General features: G+C 43.6%; 2 protein-coding genes across 2 annotated transcripts in view; one reads left to right on the top strand and one right to left on the bottom strand.

The window, feature by feature from the left end:
* Window positions 1-12,969, bottom strand: part of KIF15 (kinesin family member 15) — a 68,635-nt gene extending 55,666 nt beyond the window's left edge. The window contains exons 1-4 of the mRNA XM_039228274.1: window positions 12,909-12,969; window positions 5,682-5,724; window positions 4,495-4,678; window positions 1,976-2,052 (exon numbers count right to left, since the gene is read on the bottom strand). Of these exons, the coding sequence (XP_039084205.1) occupies window positions 1,976-2,052; window positions 4,495-4,678; window positions 5,682-5,724; window positions 12,909-12,927 (323 nt within the window). The 5' untranslated portion in view covers window positions 12,928-12,969. The remainder of the gene's footprint in view (window positions 1-1,975; window positions 2,053-4,494; window positions 4,679-5,681; window positions 5,725-12,908) is intronic.
* A 152-nt stretch (window positions 12,970-13,121) lies between these two features.
* KIAA1143 (KIAA1143 ortholog) lies at window positions 13,122-20,262 on the top strand. The gene is made up of 3 exons (XM_039228020.1): window positions 13,122-13,298; window positions 18,642-18,786; window positions 19,712-20,262. The coding sequence occupies exons 1-3, from the start codon at window positions 13,191-13,193 to the stop codon at window positions 19,924-19,926; spliced, it is 468 nt and encodes a 155-aa protein (XP_039083951.1). The 5' UTR covers window positions 13,122-13,190; the 3' UTR covers window positions 19,927-20,262.
* Window positions 20,263-21,257: the final 995 nt, after the last annotated feature.

A 21,257-nucleotide genomic window follows, 5' to 3' on the forward strand; every position in this document is an offset into this window, starting at 1 on the left:
TAAAATACTACAGAGGATGGGAAAAAAAAAGAGTAAGTTATTGATGTATGCAAGAACACAGGCGAATCCTATATTTTTATTAAGAGAAAGAAGCCAGATCCAAAAGGCTACATATTGTGTGATTCCATTCATGTGACACTCTGGAAAAGGCAGAACTACGGGAATGGAAAATATATTTGTGTACCCTGGTCAGGGGTTGAGGGAAAGGGAAGTGGCCGACTACAAGGGGGACACAGGGGAAACTTCTAAGGTAAAGAAACGGTCTTTTTCAGTGCGAGGGTGGTGAATACATGGCTCTCTGCATTTGTCAAAACACTATTACAGGTGTCTATCACAAAGGGTGAACTTTAAAGCACACAAAGTAAAAAACAAGTAGAACGCATCAACCAGGATGTCAGCAGTCCCAGGATGGAATGCACGTACCCACATCACAAGCGTGTGACATCACTGCACCGACGTGCATGGGCAGCAAAGGAGATGACCTAAGTACTTTAGAAAAGGAGCTTTTGACTGGAAATTATTAAGGCTTAAAAAAAAAAAAAAGACAGAAAATGAACTGTATGTAAACATAAACTACTGAGTAAATTTGTTCCTCACAGGGAGACAGGAAAACAATTCTGGAAGCGCTTCACATGTACACTGGGGCTGAAGGAGTAAGTAAAGGGATGACAGAAGGTGGCGGCCAGGTTTCTCCATGCCAGCAAGGGAGGTTACAGATAAACAAGGAAGGAAGGTTAGAATGAACCCATGTGGATTCTAACCTCCTAGATTACAGTCAGAGACATAAGCATGAACTCATGCTTAACTTAATACATATACAAACAGATAGATACAGAAACAGTCACAGACATGTCTACATACATGACTTAGTACATACACATGTATTACCTAGCTGTCTGCTGAGAAGGTCTAGAAGCAATAACACTCCAGTAGCAACAAACACACCTAGTGCCCACATCCTGGTTTCTAAATACCATTCTGCAATAAAAGGAACCAGGGCTCCTTGTCGAAATGGCTGAGTCTAACCCTAGGACAGGGAAAAGACAGATGAGCCAGGAACAGCTGGTACCATCATAAAGTAAGAAAGTGCTCAAGCAAAACGATGGAACATGTCAAAGGGACACAGAAACCAGCCTCCAAAAGCTGCCAATGGCCAAGTTAGGACAACATGAGCAACAAGATAAAAATAATGCATTGGATTATAACCCAAAGTATAATTTAAAAAATGGGAGAGAAGGGGCGCCTGGGTGGCTTAGTCGGTTAAGCGTCCGACTTTCGCTTAGGTCATGATCTCGCGGTTCGTGGGTTCGAGCCCCGCGTCGGGCTTTGTGCTGGCTGCCAGCTCAGAGCCTGGAGCCTGTTTCAGTCTGTGGCTCCCTCTCTCTCTGACCCTCTCCTGCTCACGCTGTCTCTCTCTCTCTCTCCTAGAAATAAATAAAAATATTTAAAAAATAAATAAATAAATAAATAAATAATGGGAGAGAAGAGACAAATCTTCCTTAGAGAAGAATTTCAAATAATATAAACACTCTCCTCTCTAGGAGGTAGAGTTTAACCCCTGCCACCCTGATTACCCACATGAATCCAATCTAGTCACATGCATTAGAGAACCTGTCCCAGCTGTAGTCAGAGGGACATGTGACTAAGGAAGACGAGTTGAAGGGTTGTATGGTTATGGCTTTGAAAATAAAGGGGACTGGAGCCAAGTAACACACGTGGCCTCTAAAAGCTGGAAACGGCAAGGAAATGGAATTCTTCCCTAGAGCCTCCAGAAGGGAACACAGCCCTGGACACTTACTTATTTTAGCTCAGTGAGACTGGCACCCATGTCAGACTTCTGACTTACAGAAATGAAAGATAATAAATGTGTGTTGTTACAAGCCACTAAGTCTGTGGTAATGCACTACAGCAGCCATAAGAAATGAACGAAGCACTTACTACTGCACCCTGTACAGGGACACAGTCGGCAACTTACTATGCAAAGATGGTACCGTTATAACCGCTCATGCACGACTCCACAATGCCCTTGGCCACAGTCGAGAACACAGATTCCTACAAATGTAAGCACCAAACATGTTAACATTTCATAAAAACGAACTACATTCCTAAACTACATTCTAAAATATAACGATAAGAATAGCATGTTTTTAGACTTTTCAACACTTGTGGTAATGTGAAAATTGTACCCAGTACAGAAGAAAGCTAAAACATCGAAGATGATAAAACATTAAGCATAATTATGTCTACTAAACCCCTATACAATTCTAGATTTAAAACTTACACCTAGAATTTATACAGAATTCTGTCAGCACATTGCGTACAAATATTAAATGGGTATTAGCATCAAATACATGGCCATATTCTTCAGTGCTTTTCCCACAGGCTTGTACTAAATAATCAATACCTGATTTTTTGCTTTCATTTTTACACATGTAAGTAGATGCAATCTTATCAACAATTTAAGAGGTTTTTTTTTTATCTTGCAGCTTTTTTTTTTAATTTTTTAAAAAACATTTTATTTATTTCTGAGAGACAGCATGAGCAGGAGAGGGTCAGAGAGAGAGAGAGGGAGACACAGAATCCGAAACAGGCTCCAGGCTGAGCTAGCTGTCAGCACAGAGCCCGACACGGGGCCCAAATCCACGAACCATGAGATCATGACCCGAGCAGAAGTCAGCTGCCCAACCGACTGAGCCACCCAGGCGCCCCAACAGTTCTTAAACCTGCACTAATACAGTAGCCATGACCGCATGTGACTACTGGGCACATGTGACTATTGAAACATGGCCATTCCAACTTAAAATATAAGTGTAAAATATACACTTGGTTTGGAAGACTGAGCATGAATAAAAAGAATGGAAAATGCCTCATTAATAATTTGCTTTATAATGATTACATGTTGAAAAGATATTTGGATATACTGGGTTAAACAAATATAGGATTAAAATTACATCTGGGACACCTGGATGGCTCAGTCAGTTAAACGTCTGACTCTTAATTTTGGCTTAGGTCATGATCCCACAGGTGTGAGATGGAGCCCCGCATCGGGCTCTGCACAGGGCGTGGAGCGTGCTTGAGATTCTCTCCCCACCCCCCAGCCTCCCTGCATGTGTCCCCCGTATGCACGCTCTCTCTCTCTAAAATAAAACAATAGGGGTGTCGGGCGGCTCAGATGGCTAAGCATCCATCTCTTTTTTTTTTTTTTTAATTTTTTTTAATGTTTTTACTTATTTCTAGGAGAGAGAGAGAGAGAGAGAGCGTGAACAGGGGAGGGTCAGAGAGAGAGGGAGACACAGACACTGAAACAGGCTCCAGGCTCTGAGCTGGCAGTCAGCACAGAGCCCGACGCGGGGCTCGAACCCACGAACCATGAGATCATGACCCAAGCGAAAGTCAGACGCTCAACCGACTAAGCCACCCAGGCGCCCCTAAGCAACCATCTCTTGATTTCAGCTCAGGTCATGGTCTTACAGTTGTGAAATTGAGCCCTGCATCAGGCTCCATCTGCACTGCCAGCATGGAGGCTCATGTGGGCTCAAACTCACCAACTGTGAGATCAGACCTGAGCCCAAATCAAGAGCCAGATGCCTAATCCACTGAGCCACCCAGGTGACCCTTAACTTTTAAATTTTATTTAATCTTAATAAATTCAAACTGAAGTAGCCACATATGGCCACGGACTACTGTAATGGACAGTGCAGATATAGAACACTGCTCTCATTACAGAAAATTCTAAGGCATAGTGGTGACTAGATCTTAAACTGTCCTTAATTAGAAAAACAGTTCCTGACATCATAGTAATCTTAAATCTGTTACTCTCTGCTATGGACTCAATGTGTCTTCCCCAAAATTCCTATGTTGAAACCCTAATCCCCAATGCCATGGTATTTGGACTTGGGGCTTTGGGGACGTAATTAGATTATGAGGGTGGAGCACTTGTAAGGTACTCAAGTAGTGTCCTTCTAAGAAGAGACACCAGAGAATTTGCTTTTTCTCTCTTTCCATAGTGAAAACTCAGCCATCTACAAGCCAGGAAGCCGGTCCTTAACAGGCACTAGATCTCCTGGCCTGGATCTTAGAATTCCCAACCTCCAAAATGAGAAATAAATGTTTGCTGTTTAAGCCATCCTGTTTTTGATATTTCTGTTATAGCAGCCACAACCAAGATACTCTCCCTAAACTAGGAAGTTGGATTATACTTATTATCAATCACCCAAGTGGCTCTGAAAAATACACCTCCACTAACCTCCATCACTGGATGGTGAGAAAAAGCAAAGCAGGCTTGTCATTCTGGTACAAAGTTTGATGAAGGAAAAAGCAATGATAAAATTAAATTTAGAATATTTTAAAATACATTACATCTAAAATATTTACATAATGTTTGAGCTTCCTTATGTGAGATCTATCAAACTAAAGAGACCAGACATGAAATCCTCACAAATAATAATAGAATCTTACCCAAATGGAAAGTGAAGTCTACAGAATTATCATTACCTGAGTGGTGTGCATGTCTGCAACATGATCAAATGTGAAGGTCTTGGGCTCAGGGTTGGAGTGCAGCCGGAGAGTGGTAGAGGAAAGCACAGATAAACATAAGTTTTGCTCTCCGTCAGCTGATCCAGAACCTTCTGTAGGTGGACGAACTCGCACAAAAACTTTGATGGCATCACCTTCATTACTAAAGACAAGAAATGCAGTTTACTGGAGAAAAGTAAAAATGGATCTAAGTCCCATACTGCCTGTCATGTTTCCATACTGAGGTTCCCCAACAAAGCCCCAAACCTACCCACTTACATTCACCTCTTCTATAAGTGTTGCACGTGACTCATACCCTTTATGATCTGCTTCACCATACTTATTTTCACAAGCTTTTACCTGAAATAAACTCAAAGGAAGTTGATTCCATGGAGCTCCAAGCATTGCTTGTCTGTGATTTCCCTCTTTTTTTTAATGTTTATTTATTTTTTTAATGTTTTATTTATTTCTGAGAGAGAGAGAGAGAAAGAGACAGCGTGAACAGGGGAGGGTCAGAAAGAGAGGGAGACACAGAATCTGAAACAGGCTCCAGGCTCTGAGCTGGCTGTCACCATAGAGCCCGACATGGGGCTCAAAACCACAAACCGTGAGATCATGACCTGAGCCGAAGTCAGACACTTAACCAACTGAGCCACCCAGGCGCCCCTGTGATTTCCCTCTTAACAGCAATAATAAAATAGCCACCCCAAGGAAGAATTATGTTACTGATTCCATCTTTTAGCCTGGAAGGTAAGAGGATGCGGGGAGAGTTGGGGAGGAAGTGTGATGTTTCTGGATTCCCAGGGAGCTAAGGACTGAGCTTAATGCTGAAACAAGTATCCCTTAATATGTTACTGTATCCTGCCTGGGTGGAGCGCCTGGCTACCTGACTCTTGATTTCAGCTCAGGTTATGGTCTTACAGTTCGTAGGACCAAGCCCCACGTCAGGCTCCTCACTCATACTGCAGAGCCTGCTTGGGATTCTCTCTCTCTCTCTTTCTCTCTCTCTGTCTCTCTTTCCCTCTCCCTCTCTCTCTCCTCCTCCTCTTCCTCCCCTGCTCCCACGCTCCCCCTCCCTTCTCTCAAAAATAAAAAAAATAAACTAAAAAAAAAAAAATACTACATCCCTAATTCTTTTGGTCTCAGCAAAAAGATTTTGTTCTTACCTTGACTGGTTAGGCTGACAGTTTGTCACATTGCGTAACTCAGCTAGAAAAAAAGACAAGAAGTTATTACAGGCATTTAAAATTGCAATATAGGGGTGCCTGGGTGGCTCAGTTGTTAGGGTGACGGACTCAGGCTCAGGTCACGATCCCAGGGTCGTGGGACTGAGCCCTGGGTGGGGCTTGGCACTGAGAGTGGAGCCTGCTTGGAATTCTCTCTCTCTGCTCACACCCTGTGCCCCTGGGGGTTCGCATTCTCTCTCACAAAATAAACTTAAAAAAAATAAAATAAAATTGCAATATAAAATCCCATCCTTTTTAAAAAATATTTGTTTTGAGAGAGAGAGAAAGAAAGCACATGCACATGAGCAGGGAAGGGGCAGAGAAAGAGGGAGAGAATCCCAAGCTGGATCCCAAGATGACAGCACAGAGCCTGACACAGGGCTCAAACTCACGAACCTGAAATCATGACCTGAGCTGAAATCAAGAATTGGCCACTTAAAGGGCACCTGGGTAGCTCAGCCAACTTTGGCTCAGGTCATGATCTTGCAGACCTCTGTGCTGACAGCTCAGAACCTGGAGCTGCTTTGGATTCTGTGTTTCCCTCTCTCTCTTCCCCACCTCCACTCACCCTCTGTTTCTCTCTGTTTCTCTCTCAAAAATAAACATCAAAAAAAAAAAAGAACTGGTTGCCTAACCAACTAAGCCACCCAGGTGCCCCTAAAAATCCCATTCTTATCTAGCCTACTCTTCTGTTGCTAACACTCCTCAGTCTTGTTGGCTCCCTGACCTCTTGACAGCGGGACACTCTAGGGCTCAGGTCTCCATCTTCCTTCTATTCTTTCCACATCCACTTCATTGGTGAGGACATCCAGGCTCATGGTTCTAAATGCCAAGTATATGTTGGCTGAGTCCCAAATTTAAACCTTCTCCCTGGACTACTCTTGTGAGCACCAGACTCTCACATTGAACTGCCTACCTAACATTTCCAGCTGGATGCCCAATGGGCAATGTCTCAAATTTAAAGTGTCAAAAACTGAAGTCCTGATCACCCCACCCCCACCCCAAACATGCTTCTCCACCTCAATTAATGACAACTCCATCTTTCCAGTTGCTCAGGCCAAAAACCTTGGAGTCATCTCTCAACCCCTTCTTTCTCATGCTTCATATCCAATCTGTTAGCCAATCTTTAGCTCTACCTTCAAAATCCATCAAGAATCCTACAACTTCTGGTTAAATCACTGCTATGACCACCACGGAATTGAGCAGCAACATCCCTTATTTGAGCTATTACAACAGCCTCCCTGTCTCTCTTTTCCTCACTCTCTCATCTCCCAGTTGCCACCTATTCTCAACCCAGCAGGCAGAATGATTCCGCTAAAAAAGAAGCCAGAGATCAACTTCCAGCATGACCACAAGAGGAACTACGCTGACCCACTGCCCAGTGAAACTGGTGAAATAAAAAAATAAAAGCCACTCACAGCCTCTAGAAACAGCCATAAAGGCAAACAGCAAATGAAACAACATCTAGTCTAGAAGATCATTGGAAACTCCACAAGAGAGTGAGAGTCTATGGTACTTGAACCGCTTGCTCCCTCCCTCCCTCCCTCCCAGCTCAACGAGTTGGGAGTCTCCACTCCAGACTTTGCAGCCAAGAACAAAGGGATCCTCCTCCTCCCCACACAGCTCCTACTTTCCTCCTAGGAGCAGGTGACCAATTTCTCATCCAGCCTCCAGTCAGCTGCCCAAGGCTAAATCCCGGGTAACTGACTGAGAGCTGGGGCTTCCCTTCTTCCACCCGGCCTCCACTCATGGAATGAGGCTCCACCTTAGACATAATGTGCTAAGAACACAAGGGCCCTGCTCACCCTTATTCTGGCTAGTGAGACACTGTTTCTCTACTAGGAGAGGCAAGTCAAGGGGACTCCAGGCTGCTACACACATACACACACACACACACACTCCCCTTCCCAGCAAATAGCCAGCAACTAGACCAGAGGTGTCACTCTGAAAGACTGTCATTGTTCTCACCCCCAGCTCCAAGAGCCTTGGCTGAGAGATTTTGCCTCAGGGAAGAGACAGACCACAAAGCAGATTAACTCCAAAGAAGCTGACTCCATTTCCAACAAAGCAAGGAGAAGTTCAAGCCTCAAGGGCACACTCAAGAACAGTGAAGGTTGTGGTGGAAAGCAATTAGGAGGAGATTCAATATACCAACAAAACTGCAGGCCTATTAATTTGCAGGCAAGAACTGGGACCTAAGGCAGGTGGGACCAGCTTTACTGGGGTGAGAACAAATATCAAACACAGACCTCAGAAACTTTTCCTTTATAAGGGCAAGAATCTAATTGGATTGATTTGTAGGGCAAAGTCCCAGGCATTGTTGAAAACAATAGGGCAATCAGTTAGTACTCCTGGAATTTAAGAGCTACCTGCCGTCAGAGAAAGAGAGGAAGAGATCCCCACCAAAGCCATGGTCATCAGGGTGACTGTGGGCATACCCAAAGCTGGACTTCTCTGAGAAGCAACATCAAAGGCTTAACATTGTGACAGGGAAACAAATGTCACTAAAGCAATCCAGACAGTGATTAAACATATAAACAGGCAAAGAGTAGAGAAACCAGTATCCAAAGTTGCTGTAATTTATTATCTAAGATGTTAAGTATCCAACAAAAAAAGACAAGGCATTCAAAGAAATAGTAAAGAATGACCCATAAACTATTTAAGTTTAAAAAAAACTTTTAAAAAAAGCTGGCAAGAGAAATTGCCTAGATAGCATCTAGATGTTGAGAGAGTCAAAGTCACCATTATAAACATGTTCACCTTACTGAAGGAAATCATAATTAAAGTGTTAAAAGAATGATGACAACATCCCATCGAATGGAGAATAACAATTGAAATTATTCTGAAAAACTGAAAACTCTGAAGTCCAAAAAGTATAACTGAAATAAAAACTCACTAGAAGGGCTCGACAGTATATATGAACCAGTAGAAGAAAAAATAAGCAAATTCAAAGATAGATCAACAGAGATTATACAAGCCAAAGGACAGACAGACCAAAGGATGAAGGAAAGTGAAGCAAGACTCAGAAAAATGTGGGACACTGTTAAGCACACCAACATAGATGTAATGGGGAGTACCAGAAGGAGAGAAAAGCTAACAGCAGGAAAAAAATTTTTTAAAGTATTTTGAAGCCAAAGACTTCCCAAATTCATTGACAAAAACAATGTATACCTCCAGGAAGTTCAATGAATTCCAAACAGGATAAACACAGAGATCCACAAACAGACACATTACTATAAAAACGGTGAAGGCCAAACAGAAGGAGAAAATCTTGAAGGCAGCAAAAGAAAAACAACTTGCTACTTACAAGAGAATCCAGTTCTATTACCAGCTGACTTCCAAGAATAACAGATGGCGGCCGAAGGCATCTCGGAGAGAATTTGCTTCAGGCAGAGCCACCTTCAGCAGATGGTAAAGGTGGGAGGCCTGGTGGCTCAGCTGGTGAAGTGTCCCACTCTTGGTTTCAGCTCATGTCCTGATCTCACGGTTCTTGGGTCATGGTTCTAAATGCTAAGTGTATGTTAATGAGTCCCAAATTTAAACCTCCTGGATTACTCTCTTGAGCACCAGACTCTCACATCTAACTGCCTACCTGACATCTCCATGTCAATATCAAAAAAGAGGGTGAGAGGAATAGAGCTACATGGGAGTAACATTTATATTACTGGAATTAAGCTAATACAAATTTGCAGCTGATTCTGATAAAATATGCATGTGAGGGGTGCCTGGGTGGCTCGGTTGATCTCAGCTCAGGTCTTGATTTCAGGGTGGCTAAGTTAAAGCCCTGCACTGCATTCCATGTTGGATATGCAGCCTACTTAAGAAATTAATTAATTAAAATGTTGAGATGTACATGTTAAATTTTTTTTAATGTTTTATTTATTTCTGAGAGAGAGACAGCATGGGCAGTGGAGGGTCAGAGAGAGAGGAAGATACAGAATCTGAAACAGGCTCCAGGCTCTGAGCTAGCTGTCAGCACAGAGCCCAACGTGGGGCTCGAACCCATGTACCGTGAGATCATGACCCGAGGTGAAGTCGGAGGCTTAACCGACTGAGCCACCCAGGCGCCCCAAGATGTGCATGTTAAACCCTACAGCAACCACTAAAGAAAAAAAAAAAGGCAGTAAAGGAAGAACATAAGAACATAAAAGATGTGAGATACATAGAAAACAAAAAATAAAGTGGCATATATAAATCCAACTATATCAACAACAATATGTGAATAGATTAACCCAATTAAAAGGCAAAGACTGTGGGATTACTTGAGAAAATATATTCCAACTATATACTATCTACTGTAAACACACCTTAGATTCAAAGATTAAAATACACTGAAAGTAAAAGGATGAAAATGGTATCTCACCTAACCGAAAATCACAGTATTGGATAAAATAGATTTTAAAAGACAACAACAAAAAATGTTGAGGGGTAGGGGCACCGTGAGTTCAAGCCCCACATTGGGCTCTGTGCTGACAGCTCGGGGCCTCTTTCGGATTCTGTGTCTCCCTCTCTCTCTCTCTGCCCCTCTCCCACTCAGGTTCTCTCTCTTTCCCTCTCTCTCTCCCCTGCCCCCTCTCTAAAAAGTAAGTAAAACATTAAAAATAATTAAAAACAAAAATACAAAACTCTGCAGTGGTTGTCCATCTCAATCAGAGTAAAAGGCAAAGTTCTTTTTTTTTTTTTTAACTTTTTTATATTTTTATTTATTTCTAGGAGAGAGAGAAAGAGAGACAGCGTGAGCAGGGGAGGGTCAGAGAGAGAGGGAGACACAGACTCTGAAATAGGCTCCAGGCTCTCAGCTGGCAGTCAGCACAGAGCCCAACGCGGGGCTCGAACCCACGAACCGTGAGATCATGACCTAAGCGAAAGTCGGACGCTTAACCGACTAAGCCACCCAGGCGCCCCAAAGGCAAAGTTCTTAAAACAGCCTACGGGACAGGACATGATCTAATGCCCCACCTCACCTGTCACCACCTCCACAACTCATTTCCTATTACACTCCTTGTTCCACTACCACCAAACTGGTTACTTCTAGAACATACCACACTTTGGGACCTTTACACATGCTATACCTTCTGCCTGGAACATCTCTTTGGGGATTTACTCAAGTATCGTCTTCTCAGTAAGGCATCCTATGACCTTGACTTATGGGAAACACCAGCTTATCTCCATACACACCCACCCAATTATCTATCACTCTAACTCCCCTTCTTGGCCCTATTTTCCTTCAAAGGACTTAACTGCCATCAAAATTTATATTGGTTTCCTTTCTTTCTCTTCCAAATTAACTATAAAGCATTATCTAGGCAGTGCCTGACACACTGTGAACACTCAATAAATCTTTGAATAAGTGAATACTAGGACATCAGTTTAAAAAAAACATCTTAGGGGCGCCTGGGTGGCTCAGTTGGTTAAGCAGCCGACTTCGGCTCAGGTCATGAACTCACGGTTTGTGGGTTCGAGCCCCGCGTTGGGCTCTGTGCTGACAGCTCAGAGCCTGAAGCCCGCTTCAGATTCTGTGTCTCCCTCTCTGTCTGACCCTCCCCTGCTCATGCTGTCTCTCAGAAATAAATAAAACATTAAAAAATAAAAAACCATCTTAATTTCTATTCTTAATTTCATACCACAGATCCTCAAAGCAAATATTCACCGCGGAACAACTGTTCTGGAAATTACCCTTTGCAGCTATACCCCCTCAAGCAAATGAATGTGGGAAATACACCAGATTGCCCAATTCCCCACCTGCCTGTCCTTCACAGCTTCTCCAAGAGTTGGCAGCAAAAAAACAGTCCCTCTGTCCCTTTGGCAAAAGCAAAAGTGGCAGAGAGCACTGTCTGGGTTCCCAAGTCCTGCTCCTGATCCCTGGGCTGCTGGGAATGAAGGCAGCATCTGGGATGTCATCAACCTGGACGTTGCTAAGAGACTTCAAGGAACAGAAGCGTTTCTCATGGAAATAATCATTTTCACACAACAGAGTTGTGAATTGTGAATACGCTTGTTCCCATCACTTCTAGAAAGTGATGCACATAGATAGGACAGAGTCCTTTCATAGTGACATGCAAATGTCACTTTCCATTATGTAAACACAAGCTCTAATTTTATCACAGGTTATCAACTCTCTTTGTGTCCAGATTTACAGAATACCGTGGTTGTGCAGAATGCACACTGAACATTTCAGTCCACAAACGAACCAATGTATGTGCTAATATTCCCTGAATACTGAAAATGAGGGAAGAGAAACATTTCAGATGGAAAAAAAGAGCACAATGTGATGACCTAAAAAGTTAACGAAAACAACAAATCCATCAGAAAACAATTACAACTGACAGCTGCAAGCGTTAAAGTTGTTGGAAGTTTCATCAAAGACCACAAATTTAGCTTCTTCCATCTTCTAACATAGGACTCTCCTCATTACCATTCATATCATTCACGAAGATCCATTGAATTAGCTCAAAATCTAATCTTTAAAGGACTAGGCAATGTAAGAGACGGGCACGTCCACGGGAACGCCAAAGGACGAAGAAATCAGTGAAAATCGGAGAGTTTATCAAAATCGGCAGTGCTTCTCTCCAAAGGAAAAAGGAAGAAACGGAACGGGTCCCCTTGGGAAGAAAACAGGAATTTGTGATAATATAAAGATATCCTGTGCTTATCCGAGGAGACTGTACAGGAGACCCTCCAGAAGACAAAGACGTGCTTGGAACGTGAAGAGTTCTCCCATTCAGGACACTCAGTGATGTGGAAACGCGGAGAAGGTGGTGAGAGCCACGGCCGACCTCAGGCAAGGATACGTAAGCAGCCCCGATCGGGCCACGGGAATAGATAGGGCAGCGACGAAATGCCAGAACGGAGAACGGGACGGAAGAACCAGCAGGTCGCTGGGCGTCGAGCCCCTGGGGGGAGGGCTCTCCGGTTCCCTGCTCAGCCCAAGCGCCTAGAACTGTGCCTGCCTTGTGGCGTGCGCCCAAAACAGAGAGAAGGGCGGATAGCTGTTCGAGCCGCGTATGGTCTGAGGGTCGGAGAGAGGCCCCAAACGCCCCGAGCCGCTAGGTCGGCTCCTGCCCTTCACGCCCAGCCTGGAACCCTGCGGGCGGCCGGGGTTGCGGTCCTTCCCAGTTGTATTTGGGGGCGGAGACGGGGGTCATGAAACCGGAACTCCTTACTTACTTTTGCAGCCGGGCGCCATGGCGCCCTCACCCCTCGATCCCGAGACCAAGGCAGCGGATACCCACACCTCCAGCCGCGCGGCGCGTCGGGATTCCGCACGCTCAAGATGGCCGCAGATTTGAATTTGGCGCTCGGGTCGGACGGTGACGCCATCAAGGAGGCTGCCATGTTGCCCGGCCTCCGGCCAGGGGGCGGGGACTGCGTGACGTCACGAGTAGGCGCCATAACCAATGCACACTCTCCGGCGGCCCTGGGGAACCTGTCTCTTTCCCCGGGACAGCCATGAGCAAGCGGAACCAGGTTTCGTACGTGCGGCCAGCCGAGCCGGCGTTCCTGGCCCGCTTTAAGGAACGGGTCGGCTACAAGGAAGGGCCCACCGTGGAGACCAAGGTGAGCCCAGGCCAGTCGCCTTACCCGAGAAACGCTGCCCTCCCCGCTACTTCCGGCTTCTGCCAAGACTTGGAGGCCTGGCACTGACGGGCCCCTCCCCTCCCCTGCACCCAGTCCCCTATCTGGATGGGCTTCAGGCCCCAGGCTGGTCCTCTTCAAGTTACTACAGCCTCGTATACCCTGGAAGATATTTGTCGTTTTTCATAGTGCTGTTGTATTCTTGAAAATGACTTGACGCAGGTAAAGCGCCTCGTCCTTGGTAGATGATTAAGAAAGATCACTTTTGGGGCGCCTGGGTGGCTCAGTTGGTTAAGCGTCCGACTTGGGCTCAGGTCATGATCTCACAGTTCGTGGGTTCGAGCCCCGCGTCGGGCTCTGTGCTGACAGCCAGCTCAGAGCCTGGAGTCTGTTTCAGATTCTGTGTCTCCCTCCCTCTCTGACCCACCCCTGCTCACTCACTCTCTCAGAAATAAATAAAACATTTTTTAAAAATTAAAAAAAAAAAGAAAGATCACTTTTCTCTCTCTTATTTGCTTATCCCAAAACCTGTAGTTAGCAGGATTGGCGGTAGCATAGTCCCATTTTCCAGATAAAGGAACTGAGGCCTCTCTATCAAATGACCTGATGTCCTAGGCCTCGAGTCTGGATCTTTGGAAGAATGCCCTGGATCTATTGTTATGCTTTATTGTTTAACAACCACACCCCTTTCCTCCCTCCGCCCCCCCCCGCAAAAGTATGTTTAAGAATATCTTGGATCTAAATAGAGAGGAGCTTTAGGAAAGAGCAGCACCTGAATAGTTTAAGGATGGGGATGTGTGGGAATCAATTCTGAGCCCTCCCAGGCTTCAGCCCTAACTGGTTCAAGCCAAAACCTGCCCTATCTCTTTCAATAGGAAGAGACTCTTATGCTTAGGGGATGTGTGGAGAAATTATTTATTTAGCACTCTGTGTCTAGCACTTTCACTAATACCTGCCCCTCAAGTCACTTAGAGTTTAGTAAAGGAAACAAGATTGACTTGTATTAAATCATTCAATCCAATGAGTATGTGCTAAGCCCAGGCATTGTGAAAGAAAATGAAAGAACAAAGAGATGTATCTCCAGAATGCCATATTCTTTTTAATACTTTCTTCCCTGCTTCATCTCCACCTTCACAGGTCACCACCTCTGTGAACCTCTTCAAATCTCCTCCAAACAATTACTTTTCCTCTGTTTTTCTCTTCACTTTGTCCATATCTGTGATATTCATCTTTTTGTTACAACTACTTCCTTTCCTGTGTATTGTCACCACTAAATCAAACTCTCTAAGATCGTGTCTTAATCTTTCGTTATTTTCCCAGCACCTGGCACAGTGCCTGGACTAAGTAGTAGGTGACCAGTTATATTGACTGTGCTTGTCATGAGGCAATGCTTCACTGAGGAAGGGATACTTGGACTGAATCTTGAGCATGGGTAGGTGAGCAGGTAGAGATAGATTAGAAGGGTGGATAAAGATGTAAAGATGGTGAGTCAGCAGGGCATCTGGCTGGCTCAGTCAGGGGAGCGTGTGACTCTTCATCTCAGGGTTGTAGCCCCGTGTTGGATGTAGAGATTACTTAAAAATAAAATCTTTTAAAACAAAAGAAAAGAAAAGATGGTAAATCATGGACTGTGTGATTGAAGAACGGGTTGGAGGGAAAGCCAGATGGACTCTTCAGTCGGCAACAAGGAGCCATTTTTGGTTAGAATGTGATCAGGGAGTGACTGATCCCCGGGACCAAAAAACAGTGAAGATGACAAAGAGGTTGAGATTTGAGAAAAGAGATACGGATTCAGCAATGAGGAGACTATAAGACCTAATTATATAGTTTGCTTGAGGTCCTTGCGATGATCATGTGTGCATAATTAACACCCTGAAGATTCTAGCTGGGAATGCTGTTTTCGGAGAACTTGGGGTGCGGGTGGTACCTTCCAATTTATATCAGTGATTTAAACTTATGCAAAAGACTCTTCCATAGACAAATGCCCCCATGTTTCTGTGTTTGAGAAACCAACTGTGCTCTTAATCAGGTTGGCAGTATAATCATCGTTCTATTAATCTGTTAACAAAAAGAAGTTTCATAGGAAATCATTATATAATCGAGTTAAATTACCTTATTCACCTTCTTGAGAGTTAATTCAGGAGTGGCTTTGAGCAGCCACTGTTTCCTTAACTGTATTTCTTATTTTCCAGCCAGTCATGTAAACAAAAAGAGAAGAGTCAGAATTAATGATTCTCAATAAAATGAACACCAGGAATTTTTTTTTTAAAGATTTTATTTCTAAATAATCACTATACCCGTTGTGGGACTTGAACTCACAACCCCAAGATTAAGAGTCGCATGCTCTACTGATTGAACCAGCCAGGCACCCCAGGATTTATTTTATTTCACTGTCCCATTTCCTTGGTTAAAATACTTACTAGGGGAATCTAATTTGACAATAAACTATTTGTAAAACAAAAAAAAAAGAAATACAAACAAAAAAATAAATAAATAAATAAATAAAATAAAATAAAATACTTACTGGCGCTCCTGGGTGGCTCAGACGGTTAAGCATCCAACTTCGGCTCAGGTCATGATCTCACAGTTAGTGAGTTTGAGACCCGTGCCGGGCTCTGTGCTCAGAGACTGGAGTCTGCTTCGGATTCTGTCTCCCTCTCTCTCTGCCCTTCCCCTGCTCATGCTCTGTCTCTCTCTCTCTCTCTCTCAAAATAAATAAACATTTTTTAAAAATTTAATACTTATTAGTTACTCACTACTTTGTGATCATTTATTGGAAACTCTCAGAAAAAAATATGCAAAACTAATGAATAATCTGTGAACTCACATGGATATTATTAAAGAGAATGCACCGTGACTTGGGATGTAGACAAAATGAGTGAATTTGCCTGTGAGTAACCTGCCAGCCAGCGCTTTTAGGTAGTAGTTCATCATCTTTCATTCTATTAGTCATTCATGAATAGATCAACAAACACTTCTTGAGCCCCTGCTGTCTGCCAGGCTCTGTGCCTCTAGGTACAGACATTAAACACAAGTACCTCAAAGGAGCTAACCTAACAGGACCAGAGAGGAAAATATTGGTAAGTCATGGGGCACCCGGGTGGCTCAGTTGGTTAAGCGTCCGACTTCGGCTCAGGTCATGATCTCGCGGTTCGTGGGTTCGAGCCCTGTATCGGGCTCTGTGCTGACAGCCAGCTCAGAACCTGGAGCCTGTTTCAGATTCTGTGTCTCCCTCTCTCTCTGACCCTCCCCTGCTCATGCTGTCTGTCTCAGAAATAAATAAAACATTAAAAAAAAAAAGAAAGTAAAATATTGGTAACTCAGTCTGGTACATGTTCCCTATGAGCTATGCGCAGTGTGAGAAGGAAGACAAGGTGAGATCAGGAAAGTACTTCTAAAGAATCGAAGTCTAGAAGGCGGCTTGAGCATGTATGCACCAGGGGCAGTGGGGCTGGTTCAGAGACCAGGGAGGCAGAGGAGCTAATATGCTCATGTATCTGTAATCCTCCAACTCGGCTGGAGTCTGGAGGCCGTGAGTATGGCGTAGGAGAAAGCGGTGTTTCTAGGCCAGATGCCGTAGGGCTTTGTGGCTCTGTCTGGCAGACAAGGCTCTGTGAGAGGTGGAGTATCAAGTTATTGGAATAATGTGTGATGGGTGTACATACCTTTCAACCTGGCAACTCCACTTCCAGAAATTTATCTTACATATGAGTTTCCAAAATTGAACAGAAATAAGTGCATAGTAGAAAAAGTAAACAAAAATGTGTGCATAGTGGAAAAAACTAGAAACAACCAAAATTTTTATGTACGGGGTACTGGTCAAATAAACCATGAGATGACTATATATATAGTTAAATAGTAGGCAGTGATTTTTAAAATAGACAATTTCATATTAATAGATAATTCCAAGTTACTATACAAAAATATTTTTGAGTAAAAAAGTTGGGGTGCAGGGTGCCGGAGTGGCTCAGTTGGTTAAGCATCTGACTCTCGATCTTGGCTCTTGATCTCGGGGTTGTGAGTTCAAGCCCCACACTGGGCTCTGCACGGGGCATGAAGCCTGTTTTAAGAAATAAAGTAAAAAATAAAATAAAATTAAAAAAGTAATTTGCTGGGGTGCCTAGGTGGCTCAGTTGGTTAAGCATCCGACTCTTTGGTTTCAGTTCAGGTAATAATCTCACAGTTCGAGAGTTCGAGGCCCGAGTCAGGCTCTGCACTGACAGTACAGAGCCAGCTTGGAATTCTCTCCCTTCCTCTCTGCCCCTCCCCCACATGAGCGCATGCATTGAGCTGTCCCTCTTTCTCTCTGTCAATTAAACTTAAAAAAAAAATGGGGGAAGTGGGGCTTTTACAGTATCTGACATCTATTGAAAATGAATCAACTAGGGGCGCCTGGGTGGCTTAGTCGGTTAAGCGTCCGACTTTCGCTTAGGTCATGATCTCGCGGTTCGTGGGTTCGGGCCCCGCGTCGGGCTCTGTGCTGACTGCCAGCTCAGAGCCTGGAGCCTGTTTCAGTCTGTGACTCCCTCTCTCTCTGACCCTCCCCTGCTCACGCTGTCTCTCTCTCTCTCTCTCCTAGAAATAAAAACCTTAAAAAAAAAAATAAAATAAAAAAAAAATTAAAAAATTAAAAAAAAAAAAAAAAAAAAGAAAATGAATCAACTGACCAAAGGTTCCCACTTGTAACGTGTATAGTGAGTACATGGTTTCTGTTGGTCTTCTCTGTACTTTCATCTTTGGGAAATTTCATGAAGAAAAGAAAGCAAGTCACATAGTATGTACAATATTCTTTTTGCATACAGAATGTTTTCTGTACTCCTGTATTTATATACACTTAGGAAAGGGCTGTAGGATACTCACCCGACTGAAGCTGTCAGAAGGGAGAAGAGATAATCAGAGGTGGAAGAAAGAGCACCTTTGACTTGCTGCCTTCTGTCCTTGGGTGTTGAGTATTTTTTGTCCGACTCTGAGAAGAGATGGAAGTGAAAACAGTTGGTGAAAGCGAACAGAATGATGTGGTTCAGCACTCCCCTGAGTCGGCTGAGTGGGCAGCACATGAAGCAGAGAGACACTGGGAGCAGCCAGCTGGGGTCCTACTGGGATGGAAATTAGTCCCTTTAGGCAGGCACTTTAGGGAAACTGGCAGGTAGATCTCCCCAGTGTGGCAGGGTCAGGCTCTTAAGAGTTACTTGGAAATTCACTGCCAAGTACATTTAGTCAATAAAGTTACCCTTCTCCCTTAGTAATTACAGTATCTCACAGAGACCGTGGTTGTATTTGGTTCAAGGTCAGCAGTCTACGTATGGTGTTTGTGTTTTCCCCCAGAGAATCCAGCTTCAGCTCCCAGATGAAGATGCTGATCACAGTGACAAAGAAGATGAACAGCCCCAAGTGGTGGTTTTAAAAAAGGGAGACCTGTCAGCTGAAGAAGTCATGAAAATTAAAGCAGAAATAAAGGCTTCCAAAGCAGGTATGTCTGAAAGTAATCTGATTTTTTCCCTAACAATTTAAGGGGCCTGAAATACGAAATTATCTTATGTCATAATATGGTATGTTTGAAGGAGACGGTCCTAGGTTCAAACTTCGCCTTTAACACTCACCAGATGTGTGATCTTGAACAAGTTATTTCACCTCTCAGCCTCACTTCCCTCATCAGTAAAATGGAGACATTAATGGTACCTACTTTATTGGGTTGTTACAGGATTAAGTGCAAACTTAAACAAAAATATCCTGTTTAAAAAAAAAAAAAAAAAAAACGTGGTTAGGGGGCGCCTGGGTGGCTCAGTCGGTTAAGCGTCCAACTTCGGCTCAGGTCATGAGCTCACAGTTCATGGGTTCGAGCCCCGTGTCGGGCTCTGTGCTGACAGCTAGCTCAGAGCCTGGAGACTGCTTAAGATTCTGTGTCTCCCTCTCTCTCTGACTCTCCCCTGCTCACGCTCTCTCTCTCTCTCTCTCTCTCAGAAATAAATAAAAAACATTTAAAAATTTAAAAAAAAAAGTGGTTAGGTTTACAAATTAGTCAATAGATGTATTTATTTAACCAGTGCCCAAAGTGTAGTATGCTAGATGGTATATTTTTCATTATTCCTAAATATTTATTATGTTGCCTTAAGGAAAAATGCTAGCATTTCAAACAATCGCTTTTCAAAATACTTAAAAATATAGCCAGATTATAACCAATTGGGGACTGGCTATGTTATGGAATACTTCAGGAAGTGAGTTTTTATTAAGTGAGTGCATGTCTTGTGACCATATAGCTAGAAGCAGTGGAGAAGACCAGATCGAATGGACTCAGGACATCTTTAAATACCATCTGAGATTTTTCTTGCTCCATTTGATGCTCCAATAAAGGCAAAATGAGAGAAGAAAGTTCTTTAATTTTGTCTTTGCTGCAGATGAAGAACCAGCTACCGCTGATGGAAGAATCGTGTATCGAAAACCAGCTAAGCGTTCCTCAGAGGAAAAATACTCAGGTTTAACAGCAAGCTCAAAAAAGAAAAAGGCAAATGAAGATGAAATAAATATGCAGGACTCCGTTAAAAAGAACTCACCAAAGCAAATCAAAAACAGCTCCCTCCTTTCTTTTGACAATGAAGATGAAACCGACTAAGTGTAAATATTTTGGACTTGGTCTTCCTTTAGAGTATATGGGGTATTTTTTAAAAGGACATCTTTTTTCTTATTTAAAGATAATACAAGTTCATTATAGAAAATTTAGAAAATTCAGAAAAAATGTATGATAAAAACTTTGTGTATCAATACCCTTTGACATAATGCAAACTCTGTAGCTATTAACATTTTGGGAATTCCATGGGTGGGGTATGTATGTATGTAAATTATATTTTTTAAACAAAATTGGGATTAGGTTATGTATATTTTCTGTCCTGCTTCTTACATGTGAGCATTTTTCCAGATCAGTATAATTAAAAACTTAGCATAACTGCTATTGAGGATTGACAAAATCTTCAGTATCTTCATGAGCAGAAGCCCACTTTGGATGAGGAAGATGATAATGCAGCTAGTTAAGAATACTTCCCCAGCTCCTGCTAAAGGTAGCAGTGTAACAGCTCTGGCAATTTTAGAGGTACACATGGGCTTGTACAAGTGAGGACCTAATGCAAGTGATCTTGATACAAGTGAGGATCTAATATATAACATGGTGACTATAGGTGATAACACTGTAAGGGGGTGGGGCACACCTGGGTTGCTCATTTCAGATAAGCATCCAACTTTGGCTCAGGTCATGATCTCATGGCTCGTGAGTTTGAGCCCGCATCGGGATCTCTGCTGTCAGCACAGAGATCCGCTTTGGATCCTCTGTACCCCCCTCCCCTCTGCTCCTCCCCCGTTCATGCTCTCTCTCTCTCTCTCTCTCTCACTCACTCTCAGAAACAAACATTAAAAAGAGAGAGAGAGAGAGATGGAGCACCTGGGTGGCATAGTCAGTTAAGCATCTGACTTCAGCTCAGGTCATGAATTTGAGTTTCATGAGTTCAGGCCCTGTGTTAGACTCTGTGCTGACAGCTCAGAGCCTGGAGCCTGCTTTGAATTCTGTGCCTCCCTCACTCTCTGCCCCTCCCCTGCTGGCACTCTGCTCCCTCCCTCCCCTGCCCCCAAATAAACATTAAAAAAAAGAGAGCTACAAGTGAATTTACTTAATAAAGCTTCCAGGTGTTTGATACAAAAAAGCAGATTTGGCAAGCATGAACCTTTGTCCTCACTACATACTGCCAAGAGCACATACATGGAACATAGAGGCATTTTTTGGCCTAAGGAGGGCAGCCCTTTGCTCTGGGTGGCAGAGGGTGGGAGGTGGGAGGACTCGAGGCGCTTGGGTCCTGATGGCGTGCCCTGATGGCGTGCCGGGAGGAGCAGCTCCAGCGGCCACGGACTGCCAACCTCTGGACTCGTTGACCCATGAGAAGAATAAACCAGAACTTG

This window comes from Hyaena hyaena, unplaced genomic scaffold (genome assembly GCF_003009895.1).
Source record: "Hyaena hyaena isolate Hyena2069 unplaced genomic scaffold, ASM300989v1 scaffold_30, whole genome shotgun sequence".
Classification (NCBI taxonomy): domain Eukaryota; kingdom Metazoa; phylum Chordata; class Mammalia; order Carnivora; family Hyaenidae; genus Hyaena; species Hyaena hyaena.

Excerpts from the sequence above, each read along its gene's own strand:
- KIAA1143 (XM_039228020.1), top strand. The coding sequence starts at position 13,191 with ATGAGCAAGCGGAACCAGGTTTCGTACGTGCGGCCAGCCGAGCCGGCG. Across the intron at positions 13,299-18,641 it reads GGCCCACCGTGGAGACCAAG|AGAATCCAGCTTCAGCTCCC; the intron begins GTGAGCCCAGGC and ends GTTTTCCCCCAG. Across the intron at positions 18,787-19,711 it reads AATAAAGGCTTCCAAAGCAG|ATGAAGAACCAGCTACCGCT; the intron begins GTATGTCTGAAA and ends TCTTTGCTGCAG.